Genomic DNA, 13,294 nt, shown 5'->3' with positions numbered 1-13,294 from the left:
TATTAATGCAACAGAGTTAGTCAGTTTTTCAATGTTCGTCATTAGCCGGGTCATACTGTCTGTGAACTCCCTGTCGGTTGCCTCCATACGCTCCAGTATTTGTTTTTTTTAAGTTTTAAGTCCTCCTGCGCGAGAGCCAAGAGCAATTCCTTTTAAGTTTTTCTACTCCGTAACCGGACAAACGCGCACCAAGTACACCGTTTCCTTTTCGCTTGTTTTCTGTGTGTCCTGCGAATGCCCGGTAGGAGGAGATTCGCCCAAATATCCGTCTAATGTGGACGGAGATATTTTGAAAAACGCTTAGTGCGGACGCCTGTCATTTTTACTCGAAACCGGCGTTTTCAAAATTATCCGGCGTAGTGTGGACGTAGCCACAGGCAACCTGATATAGTGATATAATTGAGGAGTAACTATTAGTCAAGTCACCAAGAAGATTTCTAGTGCTCCTCTTCGACAAGTGCCATGGGTGATTATATTTTCTTAAGGCAGAGAAGTCCTTGGTTTCAAGTTTCAGCTGAAAGTACCATCGCCTCAGTATTGAACTGAGAGAAATGAAAACAAAAGGCAGGCAATATTCAGCAGGTCAAGCAGCATCTGTGGAGAGTGGCATAACGCTAATGTTTCGAGTTAATAATGTTTCATTGAACTGGGAAAAAATTCAAATGCAAGTTTTAAGTCAAAGGGAAGCATTGGGGAAAGCAGATCAAACAAAAACAAACATTTGTAATAGGAAAACCTGGAAAACTAGAGTGATAGTGGTGGCAATGTCTAAGAAAGGATGTCCAAAAGATGAAAAGACAAGTGGTCTAAACACTTGCAGGTCAGACAGAGAAACAGTGTTAACATTCCAGTTGAATAACCCATCATCCAAACTTGCAAGGTCTGATGCAAATTTATTGACCTGAACCCTCCACACATTCTGTCTGAGCTACCTTGTACGCTTGTAGTTCCAGCACTTCTGTTTTTATTTGATTTCCAACATCCGAAATTCTGATTTTCAATTATACTGGTAAAAGTATATGGGGGGGGGGAACCACGATATAAACGGGTGGCAAGAGATAAAATCTGCAACACTGAGTGAGGATTTTTATTTTCATTTTTTTTGTCAGGCAGCATCCGGGACAACAAATCTACTTAGCAGTTCAGGTCAATACCACTTTTGAAGTAGCATCATCAATTTGAAACATCAAGTTTCTATAAATTTTTCAAACCAGAACTCAAAATGTTTTCTTGACATAAACCAAGACAGAAATTCATATTACTGAATATTTTAATGCAATTCAAGCAAAAGATTTCACTTTCACATTTTATAGAAGTTCACATGACAACTCTGTCATATTCTGAGAAGAATGAAGCATTCCCAATATCCTTGGGGACAAAACAAGATTCTTGAGATTTGAATAAGACCATTTCATCCCTGCAGTTTCACAGTCAATTTAAAACAAGCAAATGTCATTTTCAAATAATTTCACTGCAATTTTGCTGTAAAATTTCCACCCAAAATTCACCACAAAATGTAACTGCTTTCAGACTGGTGTCTGCTAATAGGAATCCTAATTATCAGCCTGTCCACCTTGCTCAGCATATACATTTTTTAATATCTGCCTCAGACAGCTGTGCTCTTGGTGTTTGAAGTGAAATGTCAGTCCTTGCTAATATGACACTGCTTACATCATTAGTGATTTCTGAGCACTTTGATGTTGCAGTTCAAAGCGCGATTAAAAATTCTGATTTATTCTCACAAACCCCAGGATTCTAACAATGGTTCCTCCAGGACGTGCTGAATGTACTTTGTTTTATGCATTTCATGGAACAATGTCATGGTAAAATAAGATGAAAAAAATCCGGTCTTTGGCAATGGTGACATTTTTCAAAATAACCTTTCAGAATGACATTACAGTTGGAAAGAAATCAACTAGCAATCACGTACAATGGAAGATTTCTCCCTGTTCCCTTGTGCACAATGTGCCTTATTTCAAAGGGCAGCACCTTTTCATGAAACTAAATTCCAAATTAAATTGTTAAGCTTCATAACACCAGAGAAACAACAATTTTGTCCATTGAGTTGTCATGTTCCATCAGACAAGCACCATTAATGTATTTTGACAATGTTTGAAGGAGATGTAATATCCTTGGGAGGCTGTATGCAAGTGGGGCCATTCTGTAGTATCACACGTGATCTACTCCAGTAACTACCAAAGATGACCACCAGTCTATGAAAAATCAAGGTGCTACTCCGCTCCCATTTCTTGTATCCTAATACCTGAGCAGAATCCTTTGCACACAATTCATCAGCCTGCACTGCGACACACATCCACATTTCCCATTGTATTACGATTATAATGATTAAAAATAAACGCAACATTTTTTTAAAAAATTGCATTTTCTTAGGTATTTAACTAATAGTTGCTCTCTTTTACTAATAGCACAGGCTGGCGAATTCACCACAAATGAGAACTGAGGTCAGACCATTTATTCACCACAGGGCTTAACGAGCCCTTTGAGCATTTCAAGACACTGAGGAAAAGTTCAGAATCTAGATTTATTCCAGCTTTTACAGCGTTCTTCAGATGATATGCAATTAAGACTATCACATAGCTTGAGAACAAAACTGAAGTCAGATAAAACAAACACTGGCCAATCCACAAGAAATGACTCTCTCTGATATTTGGCTCAGATTAAATTACTGAAGTCCAATGATCAGCCTGATCCCAATTGTTCACAGACTTCATTTTTTGTCAGCAGAAGTTATATATGTTCTTCTAAGGCATTGACTCTTGCTTCGGAACATCTTCACTAGAGTGTATGACACTTCAACTATGTGCAATAATTTTTTTATTATTCTAGAATCCTCATGCGCAAAATGGAAACTATTTTGTCAAGCTTCTTAGCTGTGCAACATAACACTGAATGAGTTATTAAATATTGAGAATCCAACTCACTCAATGCAAAGAATTGTTGGTTTTTCTAAAGGCATGCACAATCTGTTAAATATGAACTACATTCCTGTTTCAGTTCTTGATTTATACTGATTTAGTTAACTATCACCATACCTCTACACCAGTTAATGTAAAATCATCCGTGGCTGCCACGGCCAATTGTTATCCCCACATACCTATTGCTGATTGAAACAGTGAATAGTGATATTGGCTCAAATGCCACACCACAGTAAGATAGTTCAGTAATACTCAGTACCCATGACTGCACACAAAGACTGCCACTTTCTGCAGATTATCAGAAGCCACCATGGGGGGGCCATACTTGTGAATCTATCACTGGAGAAATCAGCATTTCCAGGAGGGCAGAAAGTAATTCAGTGTAAAATTAGTCTCTATAAATAAATTACATTATGTCTATTAGCACCTGCGGGAAACTATGATTTAGGATCCAAGTTATACACATTATCAAAATTAAAATACCATTCTTAAATGGCAAGTTAAATAAATCTGAAAGCAATATTTGATTCCTCGTGAGGCAAGTGCTTAAAAGGAAGACAAATTATTGTGAGAATTACTCAAGTTTAAATACTGTGCCTGAACCTTGTGCTTTTATCAACACCTGCCAATTTGGGCAGAGTTAGAGAGAAGAAAATATATAGAACTCCTCTCTCAAAGGCAGTTGTTTGGTCTGGTATCTTGCTTTTCAAGGCAGTCAAAAGACTATCAGTTCAGTCATCACCATCAAGGATATACCACCCACATACTTTAAAGCAGTGGTCAATAGTTATCAGATGCTAGAACTCAGCTAATACTCCCCTTCCCATCCTGGAAATACAACATATCAACAACCCCACCACTGCCCTTCCCCCCCACCCCCATCCTCAGCTGCTGCATTGGCTGTGATCAACCAACTGTGTACAGATCAGGGATCAAATCTTGGATTTCCTAATCTTGGTTTAATACCTTTTCACACTACACCAAGCACCTAAATCAATGGGGTTCTTCAAGCTTGTCCTTTGTATTATACTACTAATAAAATGCCAATCAATGTTTACTGGCGCCTGACTTAGAAAAACAGAGGGTGAACTGGGGTGCTGTGGGGGAAAGATCTTCATCCACCTATGCAAATCCACCCCACATGTCAAAGTGACACACACAGCCAGCAAGTTTTAACACCTCTTTGATTGTCAAGCCCATTTGCTTTCACCTTTTGTTAGCCCCATACAGATTTAGATGCCATCCATCCTTCTGTTCGTCACTGACATATGTAGGCGAGGAATAAACCAAAACAGTTTAAACGGAGGATCACCCTTGCATTGCGAGTGAAAGAATGCTGATGCATATTTATATACATTTTAAAAACAGCAGTATTACATACATTTGTGATGAGAGTACAAAGTGACATAATATCTGGAAGAGCATTCAAAATAAAACTACAAAATGATGAGAAACAGATCACTGAACCACTCGAAATGCATCCGACTACAAACATCAGCAGCTCTAACACATCACCGATGCAAAGCCTGTAATGCCTGGGATAACAGAATAGAGAAGTCACAGGTCAGAGATACCCAACAATCCCAAAATCCTTTAATCCTCAATCGTGCAACATTATGCCTTCCAAACATGATGGGTCTAAAAGAAAGTATAAAGCATAAATTTTACAAGGAATTATGTTCAAGAAGATAAAAAGAAATGGAGTATCTTGGTATCAAGCTTAGATACAAGATTTCAAGACATGGGTAACTAATAATTGAGAGAAGTCGATGAAGAAATGGAAGAGAACAATGACTGGAAATGGGTTAACGCGTTACAAGCTATACAAAGGCAAATTGGGCAAAGGGATGAATGATAAATATCTGTGTTTCCATAAAATAGGAATAGATTGTATCCAATATTGGGAACTAGCAAGAGCTTTGCTGGGATCAGTGAGTGAAAAGCAAAATGAGACCTTACAGGCGAAAAGAAGGATATTAAATGGTAGACAGTATATTAGAATGGGTAACATTTGGAATGAGTGAAAATTAATTTCATATGATCAGTATGACAGCAGGAGCTAATACCCTGCGATCCAATTACCGGTAGTACACCAGTTCATATATTAAATAAACGAGACAAAACGCTTGCAACCGTACTATTTGCCAATAACAATGGGTGCAATTTCTCAAGCAACTTGTGCACCCAAGATCTTAGACAATGATAAACGACAGAATTAATGGAAGCAGGTTCCCCAAATGGAATATTCTAGCATTAAGATGCATTCCCCATTTTCTTCCGCAAACGGATAGCATCCACCAGAGAAAATCCACGTCCTTACCTGCATGTTGAAGACTCCAAGTTCGCTGGTGGCCAGGATTCGCATCTGATTCGCGAGAACTTGTGCTTCCTCCAGGATGGCGAAGTCTCCGGACTCCGGCGGGGCGGCGGATCCGGGCGAGATGAGCCGCAGCAACAGCAGGAACACGGGGGCGACGAGGGAAACGCTCGGGGGGCTGTAGGCGCGGGCACGGCGGCGCCGGGGAGCTACTGCTGCCGCTGCCCAGGCCGAGAGTCCAGCTCCCATCTCAACGCATCCGCGGCTCCCTCTCGCCATGATGTAAAACTGTGGATGCGACAAGAAACTTCTGAAACTCTGCGGCAAACTTTTCCCCCAATGCTAAAAAACTGTGGCCCACATTCCTAATGTCAACCAAGTGCACAAATCCTTCCAAATGGAAGTCGTCCTTCTTTATTTCCCCACTAATTGTAAACAAAATACACAAAAATGTTTATTCCACAGAGATTCTGCGAGCTAGTACTTTGCTGCTGTGCGGATCCCGCGACACGCTGCTGCTCACTCTTTGGCAGAAAAACACTTGGATTCCAGCAGCAAAGATCGCAGCAAAATCCGCGCTGGATCTCCGCATAGGGCAAGCAAATAACCATGGCAACCTCCCTGACGAAATGCAATCAGCTCCAAACATGGTTGCGGAGGAAATGCACTTTGTCATTTTTGATACATGTTTAATAATCATTCCCGTTAAATATTAACGCAATGAACTACCAAACATGAACACTGCCTTCACTTTTTTTAAGGGCAGTGAATTTGTTGCAACTCCTCCAGGGCTTTTACACTAGATGCAAGAAAAAGATGTGTCTCCTTTGGAATGATTCGCATTCAAAACCTCTCTGTTCTGACACAACCTACCTTATCTTTTATTTTTGCAATAGCTTTATATTTAGTTCTCCTCCAAACGTTCCCATCTTGTTTTCTTTTAAACTACAGATGCACCATCCTCCATGTTCTTCTTCCTCTTTCTTTTCTCACTGCATTGAAATCAAAACTAATCTCATTGTTATCCACTCTTATTCACCCTTTTCTACAGATCTATAACTTTTTTTACTCCTTTAAATCTTCGTTCTTCCCAAAATCTGCTAAGTTTATAAACACAAACATGCCATTACCTAACCTCTATGTCGTTCTGTCACCCTCTCCTTGGTGATGTACTCCAGTACTTTATTTCAGGTAATAAGATATTTGCAAATCCATTCCACTCAAAGAATATAATCCACTCCACTTTTTGTGGGAATGTTTTATTTCCAAATCGGTGAAGGGAGATGCTGAATCACATTTAAAATCTATTGAGAATTTAAGAAATCGTTAAAATTTTGAGCAAAGTGTTAAATAGAAAGAGTACTTTTACAGTGTGTGCTTGTGTGATAAATTGCACATTGCAACATATTCTTCAAAATGTTGAATATGTTTGTTTGCTGCACACCGAGTATCCCCTCTTATCCCATGGAGCTTACCTGCCTGGGCAGACTTGGAAACCTGCTGGTTTGCTTTTCTTTTCTCGTCTGTGGTTTCAGTTTACAATCGAATGTTTTTTTACCAAGCTTTTCCTCCTCAGAAAATCGAATGGTAGCCTTAAAGTGTACGAGATAATCGAATCTTTATTCTAAAAAAAAGGCTCTGTATTTTTTAAATTACTTTCGCACAGTTAAATCTATATTTTGTGGAGGAATTTTTCAAATACCCTTTTAATTAATTTTGAATGTAGTACGTATTTTCTTTAACTATTTGTGATCTAGTTTGATGGTGAGAACTCTTGCATTTTGGAACTCGAATTATTCCATGTGTTTAGTAAAGCTCGGTTGGCTTCAGGTGCTGAATGTTAATTATATCTTCGTCTGTTCAGGCGCCACTAGTTTACACCTTCCATCTCCGATTCGGACTCTCTCTCTCTGGCTTTTGAATTTATGTTCCCCCTTAACGGAGAGCTTGACCTAGTGATTGCTGTTTCCCAGTTTTGTAAACCACCTCTATTCGTTCCTGGGTCTTGATCCTCAACTATTCAATCCCGCATCTTTCTTTGCCCCAGGTGGGAGCAGTTGTCCGGGACCCGAAGTTGATGCTATAAGTGTAGACAATTTTATCACAGCTCAAGACCAATCGCCAGGAGTAAATGGAAGCTAGGGATATAGAAATCCTTCCATCTCTCAACACATCATCAGGCTTATTAGAAAAAAAATCGTAGTACTGGCAAGGTTTACAGTGATCTAGCAGGAACCTCAATAACCCTTGACACACTTGGCTTTGGGTCCTGTTGAAAAAGTCTACTAGAATTTTAAAACTCTTCAATTCAAGAGAGGTTTCAAAGTTTAGACCAGAAACTAATAAATCCAGAGTGTGAATTCAATTACATAATTCCAGGTTTCTCAAGAACATTTGGACTCTTGTCAGTTTAAAGATTCTAACCAGCGGCCATGCAAGACACATAGCACAACTGCAAGGAATTTTTCTACTTCTTACCTTTTAAGTTATCTAAATTTCTTTTAAGCAGGTATTTTTTCAACAGCAACACAGTTTCTAGTGATTAATCCTTCAAAAGCAAGAAAAATATCTTCCTTGCATATGCTCCTGGACAACGGAGAGATGGTTCAAAGTCCAAAGTAAATTTATTATCGAAGTACATATATGTCACCATATACAACCCTGAGATTCCTTTTCTCGGAGGCCTAATCCTTAATAAATATTAAGGATTTATTCTATTAAATCCTTAATAGAATAATAACCATAATAGAATCAATGAGAGACCATTTGTCTTTTGTTCAACCAGTGTGGAAAAGACAACAAATTATACAAATACAAAAATAAAGAAATAATTAAGTTAACAAAGGATATTGAAAACATGAGTTGAAGAGTCCTTGAAAGTAAGTCTATAGGTTGAGGAAACATTTCAATGATGGGGCAAGTGAAATTGAACTTATCCCCTCTGGTTCAAGAGCCTGATGGTTGAGGGGTAGTAACTGTTTCTGAACCTGCTGGTGTGAATCCTGAGATTCCTGTACCATCTTCCTGATGGTAGCAGCAAGAAGAGAGCATGGCGGGCTGGTGGGGACCCCTGATGTTGCATGCTGCCTTCCTGCAATGCTTCATGTAGATGTGCACAATGGAGGAGAGGGCTTTACCAATTACGATGCCAGAAAATTTACCATTTTATTGTCAATCTTCTCAGCAAAGATGTTGGAAGTGGGACATCTTTTTAAATGCATTTGAATTTTTACTTTATTTAATAAATATTAAAATGTATTTAAATATTTATAATATAAACAACAACATATCTAGAGAAGGGAAAAAAAGTAATAGGTTGAAGTTAGAATTTAGATACAAACCCCTGGGTGAGGAGTTGATGTTAACACAAACCAAGCCCATTCCTTGCAAAACACCAGCTGTATACAGATGAGAAAGATTTTATTTGACCTGTTACTGTATCCATCCAAAAGTACTATGTACTTCCTGCATAATAACATCTAGCTGTTTCTTATATAATTCCAAGGGTGCCGTTTCCATTTTCATTCTTGAAAACTATGTGTAGTTAACTTCCTGACATTAGTCCTAACTTAGTTTGTCTATGTAATATTTGTATTGCAGGTGCATTCCAGACCCACATTTTCCTTGACTTTCACATGAGTCACTTGCAAATTAGCATAGGACAAGCAACTCAGTGATGCTGCTGGTAGAGCTTCTGCCTCACAGATCCAGGGACCTACATATAATCCTGACCTTGTGTAAGAGAATCTGGGAGAGGATGAGGTTTGCATATTCTCCCAGTGACAACATGGGTTTCCTCCAGGTGATCTGTTTTCTTCTCTATTCCAAACGTGTGAGGATTGGTGGGTTAATTTGTCACTGTAAATTGTGCAGTTTAGATTATGAAGACACACAGTCCTCTTTTATTTTCATTTAGTAATGCATGCATTAAGAAATGATACAATATTTTGTCCGGTGTGATATCACAAAACACAGGACAGACCAAGACTGAAATAAACTAACAAAACCACATAATTATAACATATAGTTACAACAATGCAACAATACCATAACTTGATGAAGAAGTCCATGAGCACAGTAAAAGTTCAAAGTCTCTCAAATGTCCCACATCTCACGCAGACAGAGAGAAGGAAGAAAAACTCTCCCTGTCATACCCGACCACGGTCCGACTCTGAGTCGTCCGAAAACTTTGAGCTCTGATCAGCTCTCCGACATTGAGTACTGAGCGCCATCTCTATCCGACCGATTCAACCTCCTTCTCGGTCGCCAGCAGCAGGCAAAGCCGGGGATTTTGAGGCCTACCCTCCGAAAGATTCCCGACCGCGCAGTAACAACAGTTTGGGGATGAGATTGGTGGTGGTGAGAGCTGGAGATAGTAAAATGGTTTAGAGTAATATTAATGTAAATAGAAATATACTTAATGATCATTCAGGGGGCCAAAAGGCCTGTTTCTGTGACTTACAGAGAATGGCATACTTAGGTGTGGCAGAAAAGCTTTTGGTTCATGAGCCTCCAGCACCAGTATTGTTGAAAGTTGAAGCTGTACTGTTTGGGGGTCAGTCAACAGAAGGAGATTATAGAAGTTTTTAAACTAAATAGTGGGCATAAAGGATCAAAGTTGCAAGAATGTGGTGATTCAAAGAGCAGAGAGAAGACTGAAGAGGAAAGTATTAACATGGGAAATGAAAAACTGACTGACAAGGAGAAATAGAGAATACAAATGTTAAAGTAGCAATAGGTAAGACAGGGGTTGCAAAAATAATAAAAAAAGAAAAAAACTAAAGATTATACCTGAATGTATGAAGCATTTGAAACAAATGGATTCTTTAAGAGTGAAAACAGAAATTAATAAATATAATCGATACTTATTAGAGACATGACTGCAGGATTGTCATAGATCAGCACCTGAATATTAAAGGTACATTACATTTAAATGACAGGAGACCAGGTAAAGGCTTTCTCAATTAATGATGTTGATAATACAACAGAAAGGAATAATTTTTGTTAAGGAAACCGGGATGAAGAAGTGATTTGGATGGAGATTTGAAATGATGAAAGCATAAAGTCACTCAAGGTGTGGTGTTTTGACCAGCTATAGGAACTCCATGGTAGGTCTGATGAGAAGAAATAATGAGATGTACTAGACAAGTGAGGTGGTAATCAGTGATTTTAGGATGGGCAAAGGAAACTTAAATATTGAGTCCATACGGTATTTTGGGGATAACTTCTTTATACAGCATTTCCTTGAGTAGATTAAACTAGAATTGGTTTTGTGCAATGGATTAGTTAAATACCTCATTTCTGAAAGCGCCTCTGGGTAACAGTAACCATAACATGATTTTATTTTACAGTCCGTTTGAGGGAGAGAAGAATGGACTCAAGACTAGTAATGTAAATAAAATTATAACTGCATAAAAATATGGCTAGCTATACTGAGGTGTCTGCTTTGTCTTGACTGCTTATTCCTTTCACTCACCAGTTAATACTGCTGTACTTGAATCTTCCAAGACACAGTCGGCCTCCTTCACTCTATCCTGTGTAAATGAGGTCATCCAAAGTTCTGCATGATACAAAATCCCATTCACCCTTGTGCTTACTGGCATACATAGTTCTGCACTTTACCAATTAATTGATGGACAAATACTTATTTTCATTACTCCTTGGTATGATCATGAAATAATCTGCTTGGTTTAACATCATCCTTGTAAACTGTTATGTGTACTAAGTAACTTGCGAGTGATTCAGCTAGATCTGAAGTCATGTGTACTTATGATCAAATGAACACGTAAGGCCAAGAGTGAAACTCATTTTTAAATTTTAAAGTAAACTTTATTTATAAAAAAGTTATGTACAAAAGAATGCTGAAATCAACAATCCCATAACATCATTTTACTTCCATTATTCAATATTTGCACATTATTAGTTATCATTCATTTACACCCTTAAAGCAAATAGTCCATGGAATATTAGCACAGATTTCATGTTTTGTATTTGTGATAGCAGGGAAGCCCTAAACTGTGACCCTTCCTTAAAGAGAATGTGCAATGCTTGCATCCTGCTTCAAGTGTGCCTCTCAGCACATAGTCCTGGACTTCTGAGTATGCTATTTTGCGCCACCCAGTCATGGACAACACTGTCTTCGTGATTACCTTGTCCATTCATCCCTTCCCACAAATCTCCCTCCCGGCACTTATCCCTGCAAGTGGCTAAAGTGCTACACCAATCCAGTCACTTCCCTCATCTCCATTCAGAGCCCCAAACAGTCCCTCTAAGTGACGCAACACTATACCTGTGAATCTGCTGTTGATTGTGTCCAATGCTTCTGATGTGACCTCCTCTACATTGGTGAAACCCGTCATAAACTGGGGGACTACTTCGTTGAGCACCCCCATCTCCATCTGCCAAAAGCTGAACTTCCCAGTGGCCAAAGATTTTAATTCCCATTCCCATTCTGACATTCTCCTCTTGTGTCAAGAGCGGCCACACACAGGATGGAAGAGGAACACCCTGCATTCTATCTCAGTGGCCTCCAACCTGATGGCATGAATATCAATTTCTCCTTCTGCAAAAAAAAATTCCCTCCCCCTCCCCTCTTCTTCTATTCCCCACTCAGGCCTCTTACATCTTCTCCCCTACCTATCATCTCCCCAAGTCCCCTCCTTATTCCTTTTCCCTTTCGTCCACTCTCCTCTCCTATCAGATGCCTTCCTCTCCAGCCCTTCATCTTTCCTACCCACTTAGCTTCACCTATCACTTTCTTGCTAGCCTCCTTCTCCTCCCCCTTACCTTTTTATTCTGACATCTTCCCCCTTTCTTTCAGTTCTGAAGAAGGGTCTCGGCCCGAAACATCAACTGTTTATACATTTCCACAGATGCTGCCTGACCTGCTGAGCTCCTCCAGCATTTTGTGTGTGTTGCTGTAGACAACATCTTACCTGAAAATATCAGTGAGTTTACAGCATACTAAAGAGTACCTTTCATTGTATTGATGGTTTCACTCACCAGCTATTTGCTTCACTGTGCGTGTCCTGGTACAGTCTATTCAGCACACAGCCCAGTGTTATGCAGCAGTTCAGGGCAAATCTCCACAAGTATTCCTTAACCTCATACCAAATCTAGTCAAAGACATATTCACATGGGAGGAGGGCAATGGAAAATATGGAACATTTCACATTCTTGTGTAAGAGCAAATTCGGTTATGTCAAGAGACTTGTCTTAGCCTATTGGCTTCAAGGTACCTGTGGCTGGTGGATAAAGCACACTCCCATTCAACTGAAATGGTGCTCTGAACTGCATTGGAAAGTAAGTTCAAGAAAGTTTTTTTTAACTAACCTAAGGCTTTCAACTCCCTTCCAATGTGTTGTTAAGTGATATATTGTTCATCTTTTAAACAACTTTTCTAAAATTACTGAAAACACATCTAATTTTTAAAAATATTCTTATTATCAGAGATACTTATGAGCACTAAAAAAAGTAATTGATAGCAGCAAGCAGGCAAAGGACTATGAAGACTTGGTTGGTGCTTGCAAATCATTTTGCTTCCTGAAGCAGCAGTGGCAACAATGCCTGAAGGAGGTTTTAATTTGCAAGCTGCAATAAGGATACTGAATATTGCAGCGGGTGAATGTGAGAAATGAGCTGGACCAAGGATGAAAAAGCCATTATATCTTCCAAATTAATTTAATGATTACATAATGCATTTACAGACTAGTTTGGGCTCATAAAGGATTTGGATTTTTTTTGTTTCTTAATCATCCTCCAGCTCATCTACATTGAGTCCAGTTGTCCAGTTCACTAAATTATCTACTTCTTTCGTCCACAGATCCTCCTCATTTGCACAGGTGCTGGATTGCTCCGCTTTGATGTTCATCGATAGAGCTGGGCATACTGAAGTTGAAGCCTCTGTAAATAAAATACCACCGTTCATTAACTCATTAAGCATGACCATCCTGAGCTGAATAATCTGACATTCCAAGACTTTTTATTTGATTATCTTCAATTGTACAGAATAAATTTGGGTATATTATTTTCATGTTCTCTT

The 13,294-nt window shown here is 39.1% G+C and overlaps 2 protein-coding genes across 5 annotated transcripts in view; both read right to left on the bottom strand.

Moving 5' to 3' along the window:
• The window catches only part of cachd1 (cache domain containing 1), a 189,978-nt gene extending 183,547 nt beyond the window's left edge, over positions 1 to 6,431 (bottom strand). Inside the window, exons 1-2 of one of the 3 annotated variants that reach the window (XM_063064129.1) lie at positions 6,384 to 6,431; positions 5,257 to 5,541 (exon numbers count right to left, since the gene is read on the bottom strand). In XM_063064129.1, the coding sequence (XP_062920199.1) occupies positions 5,257 to 5,532 (276 nt within the window). In that variant the 5' untranslated portion in view covers positions 5,533 to 5,541; positions 6,384 to 6,431. The other 2 variants (XM_063064128.1, XM_063064127.1) reach the window with 2 other exon arrangements.
• Positions 6,432 to 11,134: 4,703 nt separating this feature from the next.
• Positions 11,135 to 13,294, bottom strand: part of LOC134355168 (ubiquitin-conjugating enzyme E2 U-like) — a 59,380-nt gene continuing 57,220 nt past the window's right edge. For both annotated transcript variants that reach the window (XM_063064945.1, XM_063064946.1), the window contains one exon: positions 11,135 to 13,155. In XM_063064945.1, coding sequence (XP_062921015.1) covers positions 13,001 to 13,155 — 155 coding nt within the window. In that variant the 3' untranslated portion in view covers positions 11,135 to 13,000. The remainder of the gene's footprint in view (positions 13,156 to 13,294) is intronic.

The sequence above is a fragment of the Mobula hypostoma genome, chromosome 12, assembly GCF_963921235.1.
Source record: "Mobula hypostoma chromosome 12, sMobHyp1.1, whole genome shotgun sequence".
Lineage (NCBI taxonomy): Eukaryota > Metazoa > Chordata > Chondrichthyes > Myliobatiformes > Myliobatidae > Mobula > Mobula hypostoma.
This window is presented reverse-complemented; position numbering and strand designations above follow the sequence as displayed.